Source organism: Magallana gigas, chromosome 3, assembly GCF_963853765.1.
Source record: "Magallana gigas chromosome 3, xbMagGiga1.1, whole genome shotgun sequence".
NCBI lineage: Eukaryota > Metazoa > Mollusca > Bivalvia > Ostreida > Ostreidae > Magallana > Magallana gigas.
Window position 1 is genome coordinate 39208567 of NC_088855.1, and position 25089 is coordinate 39233655.

Below are 25089 nucleotides of genomic sequence, written 5' to 3' on the forward strand. Positions count from 1 at the left end.
CCTTGCTTTATTTCATGTATATTATATACTATATATTACATTTGTATATACATATAAAAGTATTGTACGTTTGATTAAAGGAAGTGGGAATAAGTCCTTGAGAATAATGAGGTGATCAAATACCGTGGGGAATAAACACTTATACTTTTATTTTAGCAATATTGCATGCACATTATGAAGAGAGAGAGAGAGAGAGAGAGAGAGAGAGAGAGAGAGAGAGAGAGAGAATATTTTTACAACATTATCACTTTCATTACTTTTTTAAGCACTTTACTGGTAGTCAGTTAAAACATGCTTTTTAATTATAGGTACAAGTATTATCTAATTAATTTCATTTGTCTTTTCACGTCCTTACATCTACCACAGCTACGGATGTACACTATATTGTCAACGTATACCCTCTGTTACGGTGTTGTATAGCAGTTTTTCCCCCATAGTAGCTTTTCCCTCCGGAAAACCTACTATATATTAGCCTTTCCCCCCGGGGGGAAAATCTACTATATAGTAGCTTTTCCCTCATAGTAGGGTTTCTCCCTCACGTTTTTGGTTCAGATATTATAACAAATATTTATGGAAATCCAGAAAGGATTAAAATCAATGTATCTACACTCCCAGGTTGCATACATGTATATCTGCATTCATCTGTACAGGTTAAGTTTCGTTTTGCCGATTTATTATTTTTATAGACAATGCTGAAAGTTAAACATGTGTGTAATGGAACTACACATAGAACTTAATTAAGGTAATTTATTGAAAAAAGTTTTACAAGTTATACACTTATATGCATAATTCTGTGTTCTGAAATTGTATTAAACGAGAAAGTTTTAAGAATTTCTTGATAAATTTATCAGACTGTTTGTCTGTTTGTGAAAATTTCATCCAGGCTAAACCTCTGTTTTAGAGAAATTTTGTTTCCGATGTGTCAGAGCCGATTTTAAAAATCCTATTATAAAAAAATAGTGCATATTGTTTAGGGTCCAATGTCTCATAAACTAGAGATGACCATATCACATATATTTTTATAGTGGGAGTGGTTTACCACTTGAAGATGATTCCGAAAATTTCAACCCTCAGGGTTGATGTTTCAGGGCCCGATGTTAAAAACCCCATTATAATGATTGAATAGTGCTCTATCAAATTCTAGAGATGACCAATTAACCATATTTTCACAGTGATAGTGGTATACCACTAGTAGATGACACCGAAAATTTAAGCCCCCATGCAGGGTAGGAGCCTTTGTTGTTTTTGAGCTCGATGTTTGAAATCCAATTATAAAGAATATGTATTTTTTAGGGCCCCATGTCTCAAAAACTATAGATGACCACATAAACATATTTTTACGGTCATTTAAAAGTAAAAACATCATTTAAAAATACACAATCACTCGTATATATCTTTATCAAAATGATTGAAAATTACCTTTAATTCATTCTGCTGCTCTTTTTTTAATTTACGAACAAAATTTTTAAAAAAGGAACGCGGGTAAAATTCATTATTCTTCAAAACATTTAATCAATTCATAAGATGACTAATGATATAATAAATAATTAGATAAATAAATCTTTAAACTTTTATTCATAAAAGGAGAAACTGAAAATCAAAAATAAATAACCAACCTAAGCGCATATACGCCTTTTTTACTTGTCAGTTGATTAGAAGAACAAGCTTACATTTTAAAAAAAAAATCAGCTCATCACGATATATGTGTTGGTTGTTTTTTTTTTTTTTTTGTTTTTTGTTTTTTTTTTTAATTACCCTTGTTTAATTGTTCGAAGAAATAATATGGTACACAAGTAAATCTTTATTGCAAAAATATGAAACAAATAGTATAAATTTTTTAGGTAATGGAATCGTATATCTTGATTTATATAGCATCGTTTTCAAAATTGTATATTTATAAATCACGTTGCAAACTTAAAAATGGAAAAATTAGCAAATAGTGAGTGCCAATATAAACATAAAGTTAGTTCAGGCTCCATTTCTCATTTTCCAAAGTAACCAGCAAAGATACCGACATTGTTCTGGTTGTGAAGACATTTCATTGTTTTATTTAAATGTTTACATCATAATATCTCGCGTTTCGTAGAATTGTGCTTAAAATATGAATATGCGTAACTTTAAAACGAAATGGTAAACACTAACTTTACTCATGCTTTTAATACATAATTAAAATACCCCTTAACCATGATTTAGAACCCCATCAATCAAAGTAAAACTAAAACATTTCAGTTTCTCATCATATCATTGCATCCTGTCTCCCGTTTGATATTTAGAAGAAGAAATATATACTAGTAATTGTTTTTAAGTTCGTCAATTCTAACGGTATTAATTTAAAATTGATGGCCTTTTGGACGAAGGGAGTAATACATTTCCACTTTTTATTCCCTTCCTCTACAAAATTAAGTCAAGATTGGTCAGTTAGTTCCCTGGGAGAAGCTTATACATTGATGGTAATACATTGGAAAATTAAATTTCCAAACCGGCGTATTTTCACTCAAATGTGTTCTTACGTGTTCATAACGTCGAAGTCAAAACTGTAGATAAGCATCGATTAGATGAAAAAGATTCGAGGTATTCCGAAATCCGTGTAAAAGGTGTACCAAAAAGGGGTGAGAACAGGTGAAATAAACGATGATGACACATGCATGTTATGAAGGCGCATGCCTTAGTTCATATTTGGGGTTGAAAGACCATATATTTTTTTCGAGGTATTAATAAATGCCATAATTATCCTTTTTGTGAGAAATTACTATCATATCAGTTATTTCAAATTATTGTCACGAATGGTCCGCAATAAACATAGCCGGAAAGTAAAAATGGGGGAAAATCCACTATATAGTAGGTTTTCCGTGGGGGTAATCTGGCTATAAAAAGGGGGAAAGCCCACTATATAGTCAGCTTTCCGTGGGGGAAAAACTGCTATATAGCCATTTTTCCGGGGGGAAGAACTGCTATATAGCCATTTTTCCGGGGGGAAAGATGGCTAGGGGGAAAAGGCACTATATAACAACGGTAATCCACATATGCGACCTTTTATTATTTATCTTAAACTAGTGATAAATTTACCTAGATATCTATGAATTATTAGTATATTATCATAACTTTCTGGTCTACTGAAAATTAAACAAAGCACAAGCTAAAAAGACAATCTTAGTTGCGAAGAACACTATACAGCGGAGACATTTTTTTTCTTTCTCAGCTCAGTGGTGTATTCTGATTAGCACAGGTGTGAATGCCTGCAGGGCTTCTTTTACCCGTGTTCATCTGTTGTGAAACCCTCTGCTAATACATTATACACACCGGAAGAGATTTAAAAACAAAGGGACTACATGGTGTGTGCAAATTATCGACAAAATACTCCTGGTTTTCTTTTTTCAGATTCTTAAACAATTGGTCAAAATCTAACCCGCTATCAATATTAATTTGATAGTCCACAAAGTAATTTATTAAAATAATACGGTCATACATAAACCATACGCAAATGGCCGACTGGATTATGTAAACAAAGACATCTTTAAGATACAAGTACATTAGCAAAAGAGAATAATTAATTCATTTAACTTTAATAAATGACTACGGGTAGGACCTTTTCTTATAGGGGAAAGCCGGACCTTAAATGTTAACATTAAGGGTCCGGCCGGACCATTTTACGGGGCGGACCTTAAATTATACGACACCGGTAACACGGTCGAAATATTTTGAAACAGTGTTTTAAAGTTTTTTATTATTCATTGAAAAAGAGACTTTGGATATATATATATATTATATATATATATATATATATATATATATATATATATATATATATATATATATATATATATATATATATATATATATATATAGTAAAAACATGACTGTATGCACTCGCTTTAAACAGTTGCATTTTCTATGTAATAATTTGATTAATTTAATAAACTTAGGATGTTCTTATTTTTAGAAGTCTTAACTTTCTTTTGACCTTGACTGGCTTGCTAACCAGTTTCAAGTATGGATAAGACGTCTTATAATCTAACAAGCAGCGAGACTAAATTTTTCAATAATAAATCAGTTGGTATGCACCATCTTTCTTTAAGGGACAATAACGTACTCTATCATTGATAAATGAATCTCACATTTGGCGGCTATGTAAAGAAATATCAATAAAAGTTTGAATTGATTTGTATCGCCGCCCTTTACACAGAATGCTTAAAAGAAAACGGGTTTTTCAACAATCATGTTCTTACGAGACCTAAGGGGCTACCAAAATGGTTTCAAAGGACTCCTGAAACGACAAAATATTGGGCGACAACCATTTGAAAAGGAGCAAATTCAGAATTTTATAATGCAGGAATTAATAACACTAACAAGATTCAATTCAGCCAAGAAAGCTAGCATTCAAAAGCAGTTTAACATTAAAATAACGCCTGATTGGAGTACTGAAATCTAAACATAACATACACATGTAATCAATATGGGTGCTGGGAGGGGGATAAGAATAAGAGGATAGGTACAAGAAAATTCATCACCCATTTTATCGATACAGAAATGATCAAACAATTCATTGACACTGAAGCCTATGGCGGTGCATGACATGTGAATTGTACAGAGGTTCAGTTAATGTAAATAAAGAAATGAAATATTTTACAGTGAAACACTTCGTTGGTACGCATTTGGATTCCAAGTATTTTTTCTGCTTTTTAGATCGTTAAAAGACAGTTGTCGGTATCCAATTTCTCTGTATATTTCTCTGCAATGTTGGTCGACTATTCGATGATACGTCGGTCTTATAGTTTTTATCCATTTGAATGCATTATAACTTGAATTCCCCCTGTTTGTACAGTAATTACACTTAGACACTGGCCCAGTTGTTAAATAGTTCACAAAACCTTCTACATTTCTATCAAAGCGGGCATTTAAAAAATTGTACAGTTTTTTTGAGACCTCGATTGGATGGACAGCAAGATTCTCGTACACAAGTCGCTGAAGTCGACCTGGATAGTTTACCACCAACGACTTCATATCAATGACGTCATTATGCATTTGTGTACATGTGAGATTGGATATATTACTAAATTTAATCTTGTCTGCTAAACCCTCGACCAGCTGTGACTGCAAAATTGCCCTAGGGTCTCGAATAAGATGAACAACCTTTAACGAAGGTAGCCTTTCGAGCAATTTACTTACTGAGGCCATGGGCAATCGAATGGTTTTATATATCCGTGAATTGGCTATTTTGCATCGTTCTTCTAAAATGTGTAAACACTTATCAATGGTTCTTATGAGTGCAGATTTCATTCGGAGCCCTCGTAAGCAATTGAAATACGTGTCATGTTCAGGTGTAAAAATGTGGATGAACTCGTTGGATAAACTTAGTAGGTCAATTTGTCGGAAATCACAAGTAAACCAATTGTACAACATATCCGCCATCATATTATTTATGTTTCTGTCATCTTGTGCGATTCTGAAAAGACAAGAAACAAAATGATCAACAAAATAAAAATTCTTAATGTATGTAAATGTATGAAACATGATAGACAGTCTTGACGTAGAAAAAGAGTGATATAAGACTGTGATTTAAATGAAACTTTTATAATATAATTAACTTAAATAAATCTCTCAAATAATTTATGTTTCGACACACATTCACTTGCAACTAACCATTAAATAATATTCCGTTCATTTATGCGCTCTAGCATATTTTTCAACAAGAAAAAAAATCGGTTTTGCTAAATACTTCAAGGTTTAAACACCAATTTTAAGTAAAAAATAAATGAACAAGCAATTAAGACAAGATTCAAGTTCTGATAAACTCTTAACATACTTTGAAAAAAAAGAAACCCTAAGGAATTATTCTTATTCCTAGTTTAAAAAAACGGTATCACATTTTAATGCAAAACAACAATCATATACATGTATTGCATACGAAATCACCTGATAAAAGTAATACTAAAACAAATTTAACATCTGTAGCAAGAAAATTGTTAACAAATTATCTAATTTACATAATTTTGAGGAGAGGTATTACATTGTAGTTTAAAAAAATAAAAGAAAAAAATCTTGTGTAAACATATACCTTATTCTTGTCCCATTCAGAAATCGAACGGGACTGTTCTGCTTTATTGAGAGTTCAATCAATCCATGGAGTGGTTCAAATATATAAAAATCTCCATGGTTGCAGCGAATAATGTCAGCGGTTAAGGATGACCCACTTCTCATGTAACCTAGCACCAATGTCATGGGCACATGTACTGTTAAATAAAAAATTACCGAAAAAAATTGAAGAATATATAAATTATATTATTTTCAGTTTCTTTCAGAGCTTCATCTTTTATAAATATTTCTGTTTTTACATTAGAAAGAATACCCGCAGACTTACTGCTTTTATTTCCTTCCAAAGATGTTTTCTCATTGTTACATTTTGTAATTTTAATACTTGATATCTTTGAGACTTTGTATTGCTTCCTAAAGAAGTCTAAAAGGACAACAAAAAATATACATGTCTACACACCCAAAACAGAACATTTGGTACACGATACATTTCATCTGCAGATATTTTTAAAATTTGTGTGTGTAAAATAAAAATAACAGAAACCGATTCAAAACTCTACCGGTTTCATTGTAATCAAGATTACAATGAAACCGGTAGTGTTTTGAATCGGCTTTCTGTTATTTTTATTATATATATATATAATTTAAAAAAAACAATCATTAATTCCTATTGCTTTTACAAATCTGTGAAAAATTTGTTTTTAGAATATTGCATGAACGACCTACAACAAAACTGATTTTTAAATTACCTTTGCCCTCTTCAGGTCGTAGGAAGTAGAATCCATGAAACGCACATAAAATAATGATACATGTAATTGCAAGGAATAATATAAATATTTTTCTTTTTACCGTAAATATCAGTTGCATATTTTTTTCTAAACGAAACAGTTCTTACATAGTAGACCAGTTTGTAAATTGACGTATTTCGCATTATTCCGCCAGGAAAATAAAGGGCTTTCACGAGAAACAGTGTACATGACGTCATGACCGAGAAAACTCTAATGTATGTTCCGCTTTTTAAAGCATACAAATATATCGCCTTCAAGATTTAGTATATTTTCCCAAATCAATTATACAGCTAAACATTGTCTTTACGCAGAAATTTTCCTCGCGGAACACGTCCATAGAGTTTCAATTACCAAAAAGTAGTTTTTTATGATTAATTTGATGGGTACAAAAATATAATAAATGTTAACAAGCGTTTTCTTTATACAAACACACACGGAATTACTGGGACAGAAGTCACTCCTTAAACTCCAAATCAATATTTTGCCAGTTGTGTTTGTCTTTAGTCTACAACAAAACATGCAAGTATTGAATGCTGAAAGTTGAAGAGCCCATAATGGGAATATACAATAAATGATGACATTGGGGTGTTTGAACTTCAAAAACAAGTTGCTAGCCACTCATTGATGTATCTGTTTACAAGTCAACTGCAAACATTAACAGGCCTTTTTGAATATACTTCGATCGATTGTTTGGAATTTAATACTCTAATGAGGTTTTTTAATATAAACATATTAACCTCAATGAACCATATAACATTGAAACTTAAAAAGTTTTAAAAAGCTAAAATACCGATATCTTAAAGAAAAGTTTATGTTTCGTCACTTATTTTTTTAGGAATGATACACAACTTACGACAGATGAATCTATAGCAATTATACTATCTCAATGGATTTAACGACCATGGATTGATGCGTTGAGATTCGTTTTGATCACTTTTTAAACACTAATGATCCCACAACAGTCACAAATTACAGATTGCCGGTGTTATATTCTTTATACACACTTTATACACTTAGTTCATACAAAAGATATTTGCATATTCAATTATGAAATAAAATTTTATTCATAATTAAAGTATATATATGATATATATATTTTTTTCATTAGTCCCTGCTCGGTCGTTTGATAATTTTTTTTTAATATCACTCTGTATTAACCGATGTCTTTTTCATTATTAAAAATGATACAATGAAAGATGTCCTCTTTGAAATATTATATAAATAGTGCCTGTTTGGGAGGGTAACAGTTGAAATTGACACCCCGAGAAAACCATTGTCAACCGACGCGAAGCGGAGGTTGACAATGGTTTTCGAGGGGTGTCAATTTCAACTGTTATCCTCCCAAACAGGCACTATTTATTTTGTTATACTGAATGTCTTAATTTTAAGAAAATTTTACTGCTTTTATATAGGAGTAACGTGAATTCTACAGCGAACCGTACGCGCATAATTTTCGCGCATGTAACATTTTTTAATGTTACCCGTTGCTAAGTGCGTTGCTAACGCTGAGGGTAATAGAAAATATTATTAACTGCGTCTTAACCAATCAGATTTCAGTATTTAACATGAAAGTATAACAAACATGAAATATTACTAATTAATCATCGTATTACATTACAAGATGGTAATCTGATTGTATATATTGCATTACCTGCTGTAGATTTCTCCATCGACAATAAGTACATACCACTCCTGTAACTCATAAATAACTTTATGATTATAACAGAGAAAAAGGCCGTGTACAATAGACATTTTGATTTACCCATATTTTACGTAAATGAATTTGAAGCAAGACAGAATATATATTAGAACTGTGAAACAAGGCGAGTTGAGTATCTACAGGAACGACTAAACACTTCGTGACTGTCTCTAGCACCCGACGTTTCCTCGGGTATATAAATAGCGTCTCTTCTTCACGCCTTTTTTTGGTTGTAAATACGTTATTTAAATTGTTTTTTTTTTAAATACGGGGTTGGTCAAATCATTCGATTATGTTTACACAACGTGTGCAATTCAAATTACACGATTTATCATTGTGCAAGATTCTCTATATACGTATTCATCTATACATTTAAAGTATACCCCTTTTTAATGTTCCTGCGATTTTAACCCCTATATATTATTCAAAACCTTTCATATGTTTTTGTTTTAACTCGCAAAATTATTCTTTAAGAATTATAAAGATTCAAAGTTCTTGTTTCCAAATTATTCGAGTGTCAACTACAACGGTTAATTGATTGGTAGTAAATTTAAATATCTGTATGGTTTAATTTATAAACATTCAAATGTTTGTACCTTGCTATTAGTTTTATTTGAATGTGCTGTAAACCATAAGTTTTATTCTATAATATCAAAACGCATTTTAAATACAAATGAAGAATATTTTATTGTCATACATGCATGCGATATTAAAGTTAATTTTTTTTTATTTATAAGAAATGTTCCGCATATTAACAAAACAAATAAAAAAGAATATTTAGGGGGTTAATTTTCGCCGTTTTAAACCCAGTTTCACATGGGCTGGGCCGCAGGTACCCTTTAACCCTCCTCCTGACCCACAAACAATTTCTTTTCCTCGTCATTTTGTAGACGGACTTTATGCCTCCCTACTTTACATTCGCATAATAAAACACATTCTAGTTCAGCATTATTCAGCAAAGCATTGGTCTTTTTGTCAATATTATTAAAACACAATTTTAAAGATAAAAGAAGGAAGACTAGTAAAGTTGATAAATATTGATTTACACAATTATACAAACGTATATATGCACGTTTGATGTTCAAAGTTTTCAACCGCCCGGTACATAACATAGAAGGTATACTCAAATGAAATAAAACTCAGTATAGCTTTAAATATGTAGGCTTCAATTTGTTTCAAGCGTTCGATATGTTTCGTGTACTGAACGTTAAGGCATGAAAATCTTTTCATCGATATTTTGATAGACACACATTATTTAAAACGGTACTTGTTTTCATTTATATTCTCTACTGTACATATATATCATGCTATCTCTCTCGGATTTTTTATAAATGGAATATGGAATCATTCTTTGAGCATTATGAGGTGATAATTTCGGTCGGGCGTGATAAAATCCAATAAAGCCATGAGGGCTTTATGATAGATTTATTCATGCTCCGACCGAAATTATCACCTCATAATATTCAAAGAATGATTCCTTATCAATATAAATAAGCAAACCCCGCTGGAGTTATGGGTTATATAATACAAAATCGATACGTAGTGTTATCACAGACAAAGGCACTGGAAAATGTAAATATATGACGTTAAAAGATAAAAACACCAGCTTGTTATGAAAAAATCGTAGATGCTAGGATAATAGAATGATCTTATCTTGAAAGTACCACGCCTTCCTAAAATCCTGTGATAAGCAATAGAAAAATGGTAGTTGTTTACAAGTTTTTATCTTATTTTCTTTAATGAGCAGCATGCGAAAGGCATACTATAAAAGGGGCATGGTCACGATTTTGGTCAATTTTTTCCTTTTTTGATATTTCCAACGCTTAAGTGGAGCATTTCTAATAGTCAACCAAAATATGAGTGTCGGTCGTCGAGTTATAAGCGAGATTTAGAGCTCACAAGTCTTTGCTATGTAAACAAAGCTCAGGTCTTGGTTTTTGTTTACGTTATGAATGTTACAAGAAAATTTCAGGTTTAGACCCAGAATAAATGTGAAAAGCTCTAGGAACTGTTTATTTATGTTCAAAACGATTTAGCAGATAAAAAATAAAATTGAAAAAGAATTGTTACCGTTACATAGAACTAATAGACATATAGACGGCACGAACCTTTTTACACAACAAACATCTCTGCGACTGACACTCAAATTTTGGTTGATTATTAGAAATGCAATAGTAAAGCATTGTAAACAATGAAATTAGAAAAAGAAAAATTTACCAGAATCTTAACCATGGTCTCTCTCTCTCTCTCTCTGAATTCCAAAAATTTAAATAATTTTTGAAGCTTAAAAAACTGCCTGGGGCTCGCCCACTACCCTGGACAGGCAGAAAGATGTCCGAATTAACAGGTATGTACTTCTCGTATTTTCCTGTTCTTCACTCTACCAGTCACCTCTCTGGAAACAAATATGAATTAAAATGTTTTATTTGCCTTTTTCTTTGTTACAGGATCGTAAATAATGAGCTCTAGGCAACCAGATTAGCTCAGTGAATATGTACATTATGAAAATATACAACCACAAAACATTTACAAAAAAACGCTTAAAAATCCAATTTATTCATTAATAAGTTTTTTGTAAATCCTAAAAAAAATATCGTTAAAAATCTTTATTCATCCAAGTTTCAACAACGTTAAACATTTAAAGTATATGCTTCGATTTTGAAAACAACCATATCTATATATAAAAGAGTTATATGCAGTCACATAACCATTCTCTATACCTGCATGAGGTCAACGTGCGCTTGCCATGTTTCTTTTACCTTCTTCAATTGTTGATAAGACAAATACCTGTATGCAAGTTTTTGATAGACATTAGAGCAATATTTGTCTATGACTTTCAATCTATCTTCCTTTATGTCTTTCTTCCATTTGTATGCATTACCCAGTGCATCGCCTCGCTTTGTACAAAAAGAACATTTCAATATGGGCCCAGTTGTAATGTTTCTTATCTGGTATTTCACGATCTCCATGTATGGAAGACGTAAAAACTGATACATTTTGCCAGCTACAAATATGGGGTTCCTACAGAGGTTTTCGTAAGCCAATCGTTTAAGCCTAGATGGATATTTTGTGTAAAGCTTATTGAATTCTTCAATATCATTGTCGATTTGTTCACATATCATCTTTGATTTTTCCTCGAGTTCATTCCAGCGCAGCATCCCAACTCGCGCCCGAGACAGAAACATTCCCCGAGGGTCACGCACTAAATATATCACCTTCAGATGTCGAATTGTCTGTAAAAGATATTCAACTGACTTCATTGGGGTTCTTATTGTCTTAATGGTCACAGAGGTCATTGAAAGACATCTATCTTGTAGTATACCGACACATCTCTGTACTGTTTCGATGCTTATATCTCTTGTTTTGTTCCGAGGACCCAAACACGTTACATATGTTTCATGCTCTGGTGTAAAAACGTCAAGAAAAAAGTCCGTCAGGCTTGCCATGTCCAATTCCTCAAAATTACAGGTAAACCAGTTGTAAAGTGTTTTCGAAATGAGATCGTTAATTTCATTTACAGTTGATATAGCTCTAAAATATAAAAGGAATTCAAGGCAAAATTAATATTTGAAATAAAAACAGAATTAGTAAAAATGGACTTAAGATCCCTACAATATACATTTCACTTTTTCATAAAAAGTTATCAAAAACACCAACCTAGTTGATCCATTTAAGAAAGTAACTTCTGTTTGGTTTTGTAATGATTTTATTAATCCATGAAGAGGTTCAAATAAATAGAAATTCTTCGATTGCAAGGTCAGTATTTCTCCAGTCAGGGTTGAGCCAGTCCTTGCGTAGGCCAACAATAGAGTCATTCGCACTGCCCGAGACACTGCGTAAATACAGACTTGCGTCTTATTTAACATGTTTCAAACTATTCACCAGTAAAACTACATTTATTAAACGGATGACAAATTTAAAAAATATTTACTGGTATGCAAATCAAACGAAGGAACTAGTATATTAAAATGAATAGAATACTGTAGAATCATTTAAATTCGAGGGGGCCAATTTTCTTGGATTGTGGGTTTTTTGTTTATTCGTGGGGATGTTATTTCGTGGGTGCGTCGGTTTTCATTTTCAGTAGCAAAGATAACTCTTTCTTAATTTGTTTTCGTTGAGGATGCAAATTCGTGGAGGAGGGCTACCCACGAATACCACGAAAATTGATCCACCACGAATTCTAATAATTCCACAGTATGAGAAAAAAGATGATTTTTTTACAATATATAAAAGATGAAAGAGTTATTAAGAGCACATCACATATTACGCTAGTATGTGGTCACAAAACAAAAATTCAAAGCTCTGGCTAAATAAAGATCACGATCAACTAATGTAAATGTGATCTAAGAATACATAAAACAGAGTATGAAAATCTCTGGTACCAACGAACTCCTCGAAATAGACATTCAAAGAACTCCCAGTATGACACAAGGTTATACCTTTGGCAGAGGTCCTCTTCGTTCTCTGTTCAGTTGCTGTCTTAATTTTGCGTACTTTTGTCAGAGATTCTTGAGTCTGAAACTGAATGTCTGTAAGATGAAATCGTCTTACAAATTAATTGTGGCCTTGTGACCTTCAGTTGTTGAAAATAGGGATTGTCTCAAGTTGTCCTATTTGCAAAGTTTCTGAATAGGTCCGACAACACGTTGGTATTACATGATATCTTAAAACACTACTGAAAACTACGTACTCCACGCGGTGATCAAATTAACCCGAAAAAAAATGTTGCCAAAACAATCAAATCAAGTCAAAATACAGAAAACATGTCCAATGAATCAGGTGTAAAGCGAACAAGTCCCTGGTCACAATAAACTGGAGACAAAGAAAGTCAATCATAATACGCAAATGATAAAGTAAATCTGTCAAAATAAGCAAGAGACAAGCAAACCTGTCATAACGAACCATTCATATAGAAACCCATCAAAACGAACCAAACATATAGAAACTTCTTATAACGAACAAGACATATATATAGAAACCTGTCTAACAACTGAGACACATAGAAACATGTTATAACGAACCAGAAACCTGTGTTAACGAACCAGACAAATAGAAACCTGTTATAACGAACCAGACATGTAGAAACCTGTTACAACGAACAAGACATATAGAAACCTGCCATAAAGAGCAACGTACACGTATATAGAAATTTATATTTACGAACCAGGTATATAGAAACCTATTATAACGAACCAGACATATAAAAACCAATGACAATGACCATATCTACTGAAACCTGCCACAATGAACCATACACACAGAAACCTGTCATAACGATTCAGACATATAGAAACCTTTCAGAACGAACCAGACGTATAGAAACCAAAAAGAACCAGGCATGCAAAACATGTTACAACAAACCAGATGTAAAGTAAACCTTTTATAATGAACCCGTCACAAAAATAACAAACATGGAAAGATAAATAAATGTTCTGTTCATAACAAAATCAGAAAACCAAAACAGATATTGCAATCTGGTTTAAGGTGGTATGGGACACCTCCATGCTGTGACGTATTATTTATCGAAAATAAAATCAAGTATAATTTCATAAATACATTCTTTCCCAATATTGTCACCTAACAGCGTAGCGCATTAGGAAAGAGGGTTCACTACGGACCTGTGCGTTATGAGTTCGAATCCTGCTGGGATTTTACAATTTTTACCTTTCCCAACATTTTTAAAACGTATTTTTTGATTGAATATTGTGAATTTTAAAAATTCCAAACCGATGAAAGTATTTCAATTACGATGTACTTTAATCCAAATAAATACCGACTGATGTCCCATACCACCTTATACGATCACAGGGATACACTAAACCTGTCACAACAAGCAAAGAATTAACAGACCGAAGATATAAAATTCTTAGACAGCATTTTAGAGGAAAACAAACCTCGACATATATATATATATATATATATATATATATATATATATATATATATATATATAAAGAAACCAGAGAAAGTAGTACATGTATATTAAATATTGAACATACTATGATATACATAAAAACCTCTTTACAACAAAACAGAAAAAATGGCAAAGTTTTAACGTTTTACAACATACAAGGGATATAGCAAACTTGTTGCAACTCGATATAATATATCTAATTTTAATTCTTCACTTTTTAATCTGCAGAATCTATTTTTTTTTTATACCTTTTGTCATCTTTTTCTTGGTTCTCTGTCCAATTTCTTTCACACCTGTGGTGATACTATGTCGCGTTTTAAATTGAATGTCTGCAAAACAAATCGATTTAGCAGTAAAATTTACTTTTTCCTTAAAATAAATAAATTTCCTTATGCTTTATCAATATTTTTTATATTCACATAAAATTTGAACTAAAACAATCAACACATTTGCACTCAAAGAAATAAAAAAAAAAATACCCGGTATATAGACCAATAATTAGGATAAACATTTTAAATACTATAACAGGCACGTAGCATCGTTTTTGAAAGTGGGGGGGCCAGACCCATCCAAAAAATCTTGACAAGCAAAAAAAAAAAAAAAAAAAGAAAAGAAAAAAAAGGAAATTTAAAGTTTTCCAAAAATCTTCAAAATCCTAATCCGTGGGGGGGGGGGGGGGGGGAACTCAACTATACTTCCAAAAAAATTCTTCCCTACCAAAAAATTTTTTCCTCCAAATCTTGAAATTCCTAATCCGTGGGGGGGGGGGGGGGGTAGTAACTTCAATTTGACTACTCATTTCCTTATTTTCGTATCAATTTTATACTAACTTCCAAAAAAGTGGGGGGGCCAACTCCATTATGATTCATTTTTTTATATGTAAATTTTAAAAAATTTGTTGCTGCGGGAAAAAGTGGGGGGGCCAGGCCCCCCCTGGCCCCCCCCTGATGCTACGTGCCTGTATAAATATCTGTAAGCGACATCACTTCTAATTAGTTTATTATTCTTGGGCAAACAAGATGATTATCATATGTTAGTGCTTACCTTGATACAGATACACTGACATCGCCGTGCAAAGAAATATAACTATCAGACTGATATATATCGGTTTCGATGCCATTGCAGTCAGTTTGAATGGTATCGTAAGATAATCGATCAATGATTCTTTTACGAAAAATCTATCTATTTAAAAGAAGCTAAAACTTAAGTCTGAATTAAAGTAGACTGCTTTTATTGATTTCTTCAGTAAGACACAATTTTCGTTATGTACTACTGAAAACGTTTATAGTGTTCTTTATGGAGCTAGCATGGTCTGTTTGCACTAATTCTTTGAATAGCAATTAAATAATACAGAGCAAATAATATCAGCTGACACATCGAAAGGAAAATACATGTCTCAAAAAATAAGGTGAAAGTCCATAATGTAAGAACAAATAAATATCAGTAGACTGAATGAAAATAGTAAATAATAGTTTATTTTAGAATACATAATTAGCATACAAAAGCGTTTTATATTACTAGTTATAACTAGTTATGTTTATTCAAAATCAGGTGCCAGTAAGAAAGCATTCCTCTTTTTCCTAGCGTTACCCCTGTAAATAAAGTAGTAAATAAATGTTATTATATACCATATACTGTATATGAATATTTTTTCAGATTCTAACTGATATTATCATTTATCATCATCATTTTACAAACACCAGAATGTTATGTACACAGACATAAAACTCGAATTCATTATTATATTTACACTCAGTGCTGGGAACCGTAGCTACTGTTGTTTTTGGCGGGTCAATGGACTCTTCGGATGTCTCAGCTGTTGAAAAAAAGTGTGAAATTAAAACTAGTTCCAAATATGCCATGTCATACTGTGATACACGTGTGTATTAATTTAACTCACCATGTCGTGTTGGTGTGGTGGTGCTAGCTAATGGCGTCATCGTTACTGATGTTGTTTTGGTAGGAACGTGTGTTGTTGGTGCTTGGGATATATAAAGATTGATAGAACACACACTTTTGTACGTTTTTGATATGTCATTTTTATCATGTCAGTGTCATGTTATTAGTATATCATTTTATTATTTCTCAGCAGCAAAATTTAGTTTGTTGCAAAAAGTATTCCCTACCATATTCACATATGTAAGGACTGATAAATGGTCTATCACAAGGAACATCGTGCCAATGACCCCAGTCCTTAAACCGCATACCGACACAATCCTCTTCTCTCGGTACCGGTGGTATCGGTACAAGAAAACGTTTTTTTCCATGGATGTATTGGTCTGGTTGTCCATATGCCCAGTCCATGAAAGAAGTCGTCTCCCCTGGATAAATCAATAAATAATAATAAAAAAGGTACATTTTACATTACTTAAATAATTGAGTTTTTGTGTAACACCAGTTTGTTCATAAGTTTCATACTAGTAACTTATTGCACTTAACAAAACCCATTCTACGAAAATAAATACATGTATCTAAGTTACAGAATAAGAATCTAAACACTGATTAATGACCGGAGGACCAAACAAATGTTCCTTCTCTTTTGGAATCGGTTAATCCAATCAATACGTAATCTCCATGGAACCACATGGAAAATAGGGTCGTCAATAGGAATTGCCGTTCCTCGGGGCTGTTAACAGATACTAGGTGTCCTCCGTGGTTTCTGCAGGCGCTTTCAGCCTCGACCCAGCTAAGACCTCCATCTAGCTTAAACTCATAGCAATGGCCATTGTATGTTCTCAGATAGGGAGAGTGTAGGAGACTTTTGGGGCAAGTATGAGGATCACCACCTCCCCCTCCTAAATAGGATACAAAGTATAAAGGGAACTAATAAGGCATTGCTATAAACAGTAATTGAATCGTTTAAATTTTCTCTTCTATGGATGATAATTGTGTAGATTTTAGCATTACAAGCCATCAAACCATGCATTTCGTTACTGTCTTTTATCAGAGAAATTTACTTAATATATCATTTACTCTAATCTTAATTGTGTATGAATGGGATCTGTAAGAAATGTGAAAGGTATAGTTATTGTAAATACAAATTTCACCGTTCACTGCATGCAAAGTTTAACCATTATTTGATCTACAGTAAAACAATTTTAGAGAGCTATTTACGAACCTAGATAAGCTCCGGAAGAGTAAAACAAAACAACAAGGGAAAATAGTACACGCTGCTTCCTATCGTATAACATGGTGGTCTTATCTTCAACCGATCTTCGTTACAATATATGGGTTATCAGTTGGCTAAAATATGATTGGTCAGTAAATTCGTATATTATATGTAACAGTAGAAATCAAATGAATAAACAATACACAAAATGTAAGAAGACTGATTATCTGTTATGTTCTGAAAATGTACCGTAGACGTATGCGCATTTTTAAAAGAGCAGGTTGTTCTGCCTTTATGGACAGGTCAATTTCTTGATTGACAGAGAAGTTCCTTACACCGACGTCTTCGTAATTATATAAAATATAGATGACCATTACAAAGATTCATATCGTCCCAATTTGACAAAAGTCTTGATTACATCAGGAGCAAAGCATATTAACTACTACTAATATTATGTTTAACAAGATTTTTTTAAGGTCATAAAGACATTGGTACAAGTGATCTGAATGGTTCTATTTTAGGAATAAGGAACCATTCTTTTGAGTTTTATGAGGTAATCAAAAAAGGTCGGAGTGATCACATCCAGTGAAGCCCGGAGTGTACGTGATAGATCTGGTCACGCCTGATCGTATTTAATCACCTCATAATATTAAAAAAATGATTCCTTATTACTTACATTTACTGTGTATAATTTCCATCATTTGTACGATTGTCATTTAAAATAGTCATTGATGTAATGTATTGGACTATACATTACAGAATCGATTTGTAGTGCTATCATAGAAAAGACACTTCAAAATGTAAATATACTTGAATATTATTAAGATAATATAGATCTATAGCATCGATCGTATTGTTTTGTTGTGAACTTATAAGTATCATATAAACTAGAATGATAAGCAAGGCTAAGAATAGTTTCGTCTAGACGTCCATGTTATCTTTACGACTGAATTTAGACACATAAATGTTGGTATTTACTAGTAAATCCCCTATGACTGGTTTGATTCCTGTCCATGTCAATGGTTGAACTTACAGTTTTGCTGTCCATTGCTCTACCAAATTCACTGGGGTGCAGTAGTCTACTATAATACTGTTGAAAACTGGATTTAGGTATTAAATATTTAGGCGCTTGCTTGCAGGAAGCTTTAGAGCTCATTTGCGGTTTCTCAACAGTCCCCTTGTAGTAGAAATTAAACCCTTGTTAACAGACAATACCATCATGATTACACCTTCACACTTGTCACATAGACAAAAATAAAGTCGAAAATGACATCATTGCTCTTCGTGCACTATGATATAGTATAAGTTTATACGATCATTTTTTAAAATATACATCGTTGAATATAAAGATGGTGCTTAGGCGTGATTGCAAAAAACAAGTTCTTTGAAGTTGTTTGCATTAATAACTTTGTTCATATCATACTTATATAAATTCGAACGTATAATTATTCATTTTATTTCCTTTAAATTGAAGTGTTCTTGAAAAAACCGGTGATTTCCGATTTAAGAATTAGATTCTCTTAAATTTGCTTGTAAAAATCAAGTGAACTTAAGGATTACATTTACTCAGGGGCGAATATTTTTTTCTACTAATAGGAACGAAAAAATACTTATTCTACATTGTAGCCCTACTACTGTGGTGCTCTTTTTCACTTTCAAATTACTAAGTCAATGACCTACTTTTTATGCTAGTGACCTCTGAATGTTTGTTGAATAAAACTGTCAAAATTGTCCACCCTTTCTAAGATTTTCTTTATTTTGCGATTTTTAGAAATAATAAAACAAATTATTGGTTAGAAAATGATAAAATATGAATAGCTTTACTAGTTTCATATTTCAAAGAATCGTTTTAAGCTAATATTTTAAATTTAACTTAGTCCGAATTTCCTCTATCAATTTTCAAAATTCTACCCATTTTTGATCAAGTTTTACAAAAAACTGACTAATAGTAGCTCCAAACCATTGATTGCCTAAAGCTTATTTTATTGTCTGTATTCTTTTGACATTAACATTATATAAGGTCAATGATCAAATTTTCGAGATATTCTATCTGGAATTATTTTAATTATAAGTATTTTAAAGATTTTCATATCGCGTGCTAGCAAGTGATATACAATAATACACAATATAATACAACTATAAAATATGTAAAATGATGTGAAAAAACACGTAGAAACTTAACTTTTGCAACTACACAGCTACAGAAAGTTTTTAAGAGAAAATAAGAAATGAAAAATTAGTCCGAATTTCCTCTGTATCAACCTTTATCTACCTTTATCGTAGCATAGCATCATCAAATAAACAAAAAATGGATGTCAATATTGATTTTTGTTAATAAAATTGTTATTTTGTGTTTTTAAAACAGCTTTTATCTTCATGCAGGTATTGAATTTTGTAAAATGATATTTTGAAATCTCAAACCCTGAGTAAACGAAAAGCACTTTGCAAAATTATTGCTTAGTAAGTCGATAAATTTTTGTCATCCGCTCAGAAATTTTACTTTCATCTTTGCCTTATATGCAAATGAATATTTTTGTCCTCTACTCAAATGTATATACTTACATTGTAGCTTCTGTAGAAGCAATTCTCTGATTAGATGCCCAACGCGTTTGCACTGTCGAAAGCCGAACGTTAGTAATGTATAAAACATTTTTTTCGAGCGATCATAATGAATCCATATGTATGATCAACCTTATTATGCAAAAAAAAAAAACAACTATTGAACAATATAAACATTTTAATTTAATTTTTTTTTAAAATCATTGTCAAATAATGAACAGCTAACTGTTAAACTGTGCTTTCTTTTGGAGTCTTTAAACTGTTTATAATGAATTATTTCGGTTTTGTCAGTTTCTATTCGACCACGATCAGAATGGGAGGGGTTGTAAACAAGAACATTTTTAAAATCGTTTTCATCATGAAATGATTATGGTCAATCATGTATAGGCATAAGTTTTTTCCGGAAAGTGGGAAAATGGTTCATTTAAATCGGTGAGAGTAAAAGTTAAGTTGTTAAATACACTCAAGCGATGATGCGGCCTATGCTGCAGTACTGGGAACAGTGGATGGTTGTGATGTATCAGCGTTTGCAGGCTGTGTTGTTGTGGCTGCTCTTTGTACTGTAAAATAAAACAATGCATTTAGCAAAGATATCGACAGAAGTAATTGTGTGTATTTTTGTATCATTTTAAGATTCTATTTGAAGAATCAATTTGCTTTTTTGCAAATTTGTTTTCAGCAACTGTTTCTAATCCATCTAAACATTTTGTACATTTTTCTACACATGCTTAATATCTACAGAATATGGTATCATTCTTAAAGTATTATTGGGAGAGAATTTTTGTTGGGGCGTCATCAAGTTTGATAACCTTTCGGCCATAATTATCACCTCATGATACTCAAAGAACGCTTCCCTAATACTTATTTTTATATAATTTTCAGCAATTGTACGATTAAATATTAAATTGTTGACATTAATTCGTTATTTTCAATTTGAATGTGTAATTATGCAAACCCCGCTTGGTTACACCATTTACGTCACTGATGACATATATTAAAGATGTGTACTGCAGAATTGTTATCACAATACAAAGACATTGGAAAATTATATATTAAGAAATCGTGTTATGTTTCCAGCCAAGTGTTTTGAAGAGATGACTTACAGTACTCGCAAACATAGGGATAGCGTTCGTGGATTAATCCAAGTGGATCCTGTTTTACACAGGGAATATCATTCCAATGGCCCGCGGGGTCTGAGTATTTCATGATGGCGCAGTCTTCGTCTGCGTCTAACAAAAATCGCCTCCTTCTGCTTGGTTCGCCGCTTGCCCAATACGTGAAGGTAGACGTCTCCCCTACAGCACACGTAAAATTAAGTCTCGTGTCTTAATCCTTGAATTTTATATCCTAGCATGTCCCTCTAATAAGAGGCAACATTAACAAGTAAAACTTGTTTCATTCTATCACAAAATTCTTTTTTTTTCGCCATTTGAAGCGGAACTGTGAATATTAGTTGCAAATACTAGTACATGTAGTTTGGTAATGCAGATGATAATGCAAAGTGCCATATGGCATTTTTAAATGATAAAACTGGATTGAATCGGGGTTAGATATGATTTATACATGTAATAAGTTACCTGTGACCCATTTCCACGTCCCTTCTTTTTCTGCATCAGTGTATCCGATCCAAATGCCACGACCGTGAAAGGGGAATAATTTCAGAGCCGATATAATGAAGTCTTGTTCTGCTAAATCGTTGACTACAACCAAAGTCCCTCCCCGCGATTTGCAGTCGTTTGCGGCATGTGGCCAATCAGTCAAGTGGTGAAGGTTGAATTCATAGCAATGATCTTGATACACCTTCAACGTATTACCTTGTTGTAGATTGGCAGGGCAATTTGAAACATGCGCGCCACCTATAACACATATTACAATAGCTCTTAAAGTTACTTATTCAATTACATACATCATCTCAATCTAGATTTTTTAAAAACAAAATTACAGCCTTTTTAAAAATCGATTAGTCAATTTTGTTTTTTGTTTAATTACCCGTTATATCAAACCCATATAATAACTTGAAAAAAGTTCATTTCAATTTCAATTCTTTACTCACTCAACACTAGTACAGTGGTATTTGAGGTTCAAAATAAGCATGTACAAATGAACACAAAAACAATGATTACATGTACAGCCGTAGTAATAAAGGTTTTTAAAAAGTTGAGTTTACAATACAGTAGGTTGTATTGGATTGTTTTTGGAAGAGCAGAAAATCTTGACAGCAACTTTATTTTTCTACATTGAAAGTATTCATCAGCTCGTTAAATTCTGTAATATATGGGTTTTCATATTGATGAGACAGTGATTCAAGATCTAAGATAACCTTCTGTTAACATGCTGAACTTACAGACTGCGTTAATCGCCAGGAGAAACCAGAGAATCGAGGAGTGCATCTTTAAGCCTATGGTCTGCACACCTGCTAGTCATGATGTAATATATGATATGTTTCTTCTTATCTCTAACTCAGGGTCCTTAAGAGCAAGGTGAGATACAGGGACTATCCTTGTGAGAATAACTGTCCGGAATCGGGAAAAAGCGCGCTGTTAACTTTTGAGAGGAATTATATGGAAAGAAAATAAGCAGATTATAGCCTTATATGATACTAATTAACATTTCACCTCTTTTCCACCATCAGCAAAACCACCATCTTCACATTAAGTTATACACGTACATGTATATTGCGCATTATTCAAACTTTTTGGTTTTTTCGTATTAGGTCAAAAATAATAACGATCATGTGCTATTTGAATGCATCAATGTTAAATCTTATATGCGTTCGAGAGATACATGTACCGTGGCATTTACTTAACATAGTCGTTTGTCTCAGAAAACGAATAATAATGAGACATCATATCTTGATTAAAACCAACATCATACGTAAAATATTTTTCTCACATGACAATGCTTCTACAGTGTAAACAAATGAGCATTGTTAAAAACTGATTCTCTAAGACTATTATCTTGATTATGTATTTATTAATTGGAAGAAAATGAACGTTAAGTTCACAAAGTAGGAATACTAGGCGTTTCTGGTACAGTCGTGGTAGCGAGTTCTATTGTAGATGGCGCTATAGTAGAACCGACAGTTGGGGACGGAATTACAGCCGAACCTTAAACAAACGTTTGTCAAGAACTTTTAAATATATATGTAACCAATTCAGATGAAATAGTAATATTTCGAATTATGTGGCAATTTTGAAGCTCTTACCGTATTCGCAGACGTAAGGAAAGTGTTCCTTCACGATTCCCAGTGGGTCCAACTTTTGACAAGGGTAGTCGTGCCAGTGACCGGAGTCGGAGTACTTCAGGAGGACACAGTCCTCGTCCGACACACTGTCCAGGATAAACCTTCTTTTGTGGTGAGAATGAGGCTGCCCATGCGCCCAGAAAGTAAAAGTGCTGGTCTCTCCTACATTTCATATATTTACAAAACACATCATGTTCTATTCTGTTCAAATCAGTTGAAAATAATGATTATTGGACTTGTTACTTTTATATACAATTTCTTTCACATTTTGTGTTTTATATATATTTTCCTATGTAGGGTTTAAAAAGGATAACCTGTGACCCATGTAAAGGTTCCTTCGTGTGTCATATCATTGTAACCCAGCCATATGCCTGTCCCGTGGAACGAAATGGCCTTCAGTGCGGACATGAGAAAGTCCTGTTCCGCCCTGTCATTGACCGTCACCAGAGTCCCTCCTTTGGAATGGCAATCTTTCTGGGCCGCATTCCAGTCCTTAGTATGACGGACCTCGAATTCATAGCAGTGGCCCGTGTGGGTCTTCAGGGTGGCGTTCCGTTGTTGGAGTTCCGTCGGACACCCCTGAATATCGTCTCCATCTGTTTTCAAAATTTTACATTGACTTTCATAAATTTCATATTATTTTTTATTGTTTTATCTTTAATTAATATGATTTGAGTAATATCAAAAGTTAAAATTTATAATTAAAATTGCAATACAAACTTACATGCAATAATTGCCGACGAAAGAATATACAGGAACACGTGTAACAACATCATAAGGACTGCACTGCAATTACGCTGTCTTATCTAATTTATATGAAATGTGCAGTGCATATTCAAGGTCTGCTCATAAGATTGCATTGGTAGACTCTTCGGAGTTCATATATTATACATGTACGTGCTGTCGTCACAAAGAGTACTATAGTATAAAGTCATTGGTATAATATAGTGACCCGCTAGCTTGTAGGCAGATGACATTCATCAGATAGGTAATATATAATATATTCAATCACCCAAAAGAGTGAAGTCACACAGTGTGCTGGGTGTTATCATCTTATGGAATGTAGTTAGCTGATGGGGTACAAGAATCCGATAGGGTTTAGTCATTCTTTATAGTTAAAGTGGCATGTTCACTATTTTGGTCAAAAATTATTTTTCCGATTTTAATATTTACAATGCTTCAGAAAGGCATTTTTAATAAGCAACTGAAATTTGAGTGCCATTTTTTTTTTAGTTATGAGCGAGTTACAGAGCTTGAAATTCTTCGCAATGTAAACAAAGCGTTTGTTTACATTTTGAAGGTTGAAGCAAAAATTTCAGTTTTGAACCTAAAACGAATGTATCAAATGTTAGGAACTGTTTATCTATGCTTAAAACAAATAAAAAGATAGACAAATAAGCTGGATTTTTTTTTACTTGTATATTGAACCTATGTAAACAAAAACAGGGCACGAGCCTTGTTTACATGACAAAGAATTGAGCCCTGTATCTTACTTATAACTCTACGAATGACTCTTAAATTTCATTTGATCATTAGAAATGCATATCTAAAGCATTGTAAATAATAAAAACATAAAAATAAAATTTGATCAAAATCGTGACCATGCCCCTTTAAAATGCCCTGTGCTTGAAGTAATCCGATAGCGAAATACACTAAGGAGGGAAAGTACAAAATGAATATTTTCGGGGAATTGTTGACCATATGAAATTGTCAATAGTAGAGGCAATTAATGTTACAGGTAAT

At 32.7% G+C, this 25089-nt stretch overlaps 5 protein-coding genes across 13 annotated transcripts; all 5 read right to left on the reverse strand.

Annotated features, from left to right (window-relative positions):
- Positions 1–3928: 3928 nt before the first annotated feature.
- LOC105335540 (carbohydrate sulfotransferase 1) lies at positions 3929–8610 on the reverse strand. Of its 2 annotated transcripts, none has more exons than XM_066077795.1 (3): positions 8470–8610; positions 6056–6230; positions 3929–5443 (listed from the first exon to the last, which is right to left on the reverse strand). In XM_066077795.1, exons 1-3 carry the CDS (start codon positions 8582–8584, stop codon positions 4624–4626), a joined length of 1110 nt encoding a protein of 369 aa, XP_065933867.1. In that variant the 5' UTR covers positions 8585–8610; the 3' UTR covers positions 3929–4623. The 2 variants fall into 2 exon arrangements, with proteins under 2 accessions (XP_065933867.1, XP_011437788.3); XM_011439486.4 differs by lacking the exon at positions 8470–8610 and adding an exon at positions 6359–6482.
- Positions 8611–11224: 2614 nt separating this feature from the next.
- Positions 11225–15892, reverse strand: LOC105335542 (carbohydrate sulfotransferase 1). Of its 3 annotated transcripts, XM_034481521.2 has the most exons (5): positions 15479–15892; positions 14683–14763; positions 12960–13049; positions 12175–12349; positions 11225–12048 (listed from the first exon to the last, which is right to left on the reverse strand). In XM_034481521.2, exons 1-5 carry the CDS (start codon positions 15552–15554, stop codon positions 11232–11234), a joined length of 1239 nt encoding a protein of 412 aa, XP_034337412.2. In that variant the 5' UTR covers positions 15555–15892; the 3' UTR covers positions 11225–11231. The 3 variants fall into 3 exon arrangements, 2 of the variants coding, with proteins under 2 accessions (XP_034337412.2, XP_065935780.1); XR_010712164.1 differs by lacking the exon at positions 15479–15892 and having other exon boundaries at positions 12960–13041; positions 14683–14953; XM_066079708.1 differs by lacking the exon at positions 12960–13049 and having other exon boundaries at positions 15479–15891.
- On the reverse strand, positions 15888–20179 carry LOC136269430 (lectin-like). 5 transcript variants are annotated; one of them, XM_066079713.1, is made up of 8 exons: positions 20106–20179; positions 18577–18720; positions 17553–17677; positions 16945–17229; positions 16561–16755; positions 16335–16415; positions 16185–16250; positions 15888–16026 (listed from the first exon to the last, which is right to left on the reverse strand). In XM_066079713.1, exons 3-8 carry the CDS (start codon positions 17623–17625, stop codon positions 15962–15964), a joined length of 765 nt encoding a protein of 254 aa, XP_065935785.1. In that variant the 5' UTR covers positions 17626–17677; positions 18577–18720; positions 20106–20179; the 3' UTR covers positions 15888–15961. The 5 variants fall into 5 exon arrangements, with proteins under 5 accessions (XP_065935785.1, XP_065935784.1, XP_065935781.1 ...); XM_066079712.1 differs by having other exon boundaries at positions 17553–17886; XM_066079709.1 differs by having other exon boundaries at positions 17553–18720.
- On the reverse strand, positions 20180–22785 carry LOC105335543 (perlucin-like protein). 2 transcript variants are annotated; one of them, XM_066079715.1, is made up of 5 exons: positions 22447–22785; positions 21680–21958; positions 21206–21397; positions 20564–20662; positions 20180–20234 (listed from the first exon to the last, which is right to left on the reverse strand). In XM_066079715.1, exons 1-4 carry the CDS (start codon positions 22490–22492, stop codon positions 20583–20585), a joined length of 597 nt encoding a protein of 198 aa, XP_065935787.1. In that variant the 5' UTR covers positions 22493–22785; the 3' UTR covers positions 20180–20234; positions 20564–20582. The 2 variants fall into 2 exon arrangements, with proteins under 2 accessions (XP_065935787.1, XP_065935786.1); XM_066079714.1 differs by lacking the exon at positions 20180–20234 and having other exon boundaries at positions 20263–20662.
- Positions 22786–23055: 270 nt separating this feature from the next.
- Positions 23056–24229, reverse strand: LOC136269432 (lectin BRA-3-like). Its single transcript, XM_011439491.4, has 4 exons — positions 24071–24229; positions 23661–23942; positions 23308–23508; positions 23056–23209 (listed from the first exon to the last, which is right to left on the reverse strand). Exons 1-4 carry the CDS (start codon positions 24120–24122, stop codon positions 23103–23105), a joined length of 642 nt encoding a protein of 213 aa, XP_011437793.2. The 5' UTR covers positions 24123–24229; the 3' UTR covers positions 23056–23102.
- Between the last annotated feature and the right edge of the window lie 860 nt (positions 24230–25089).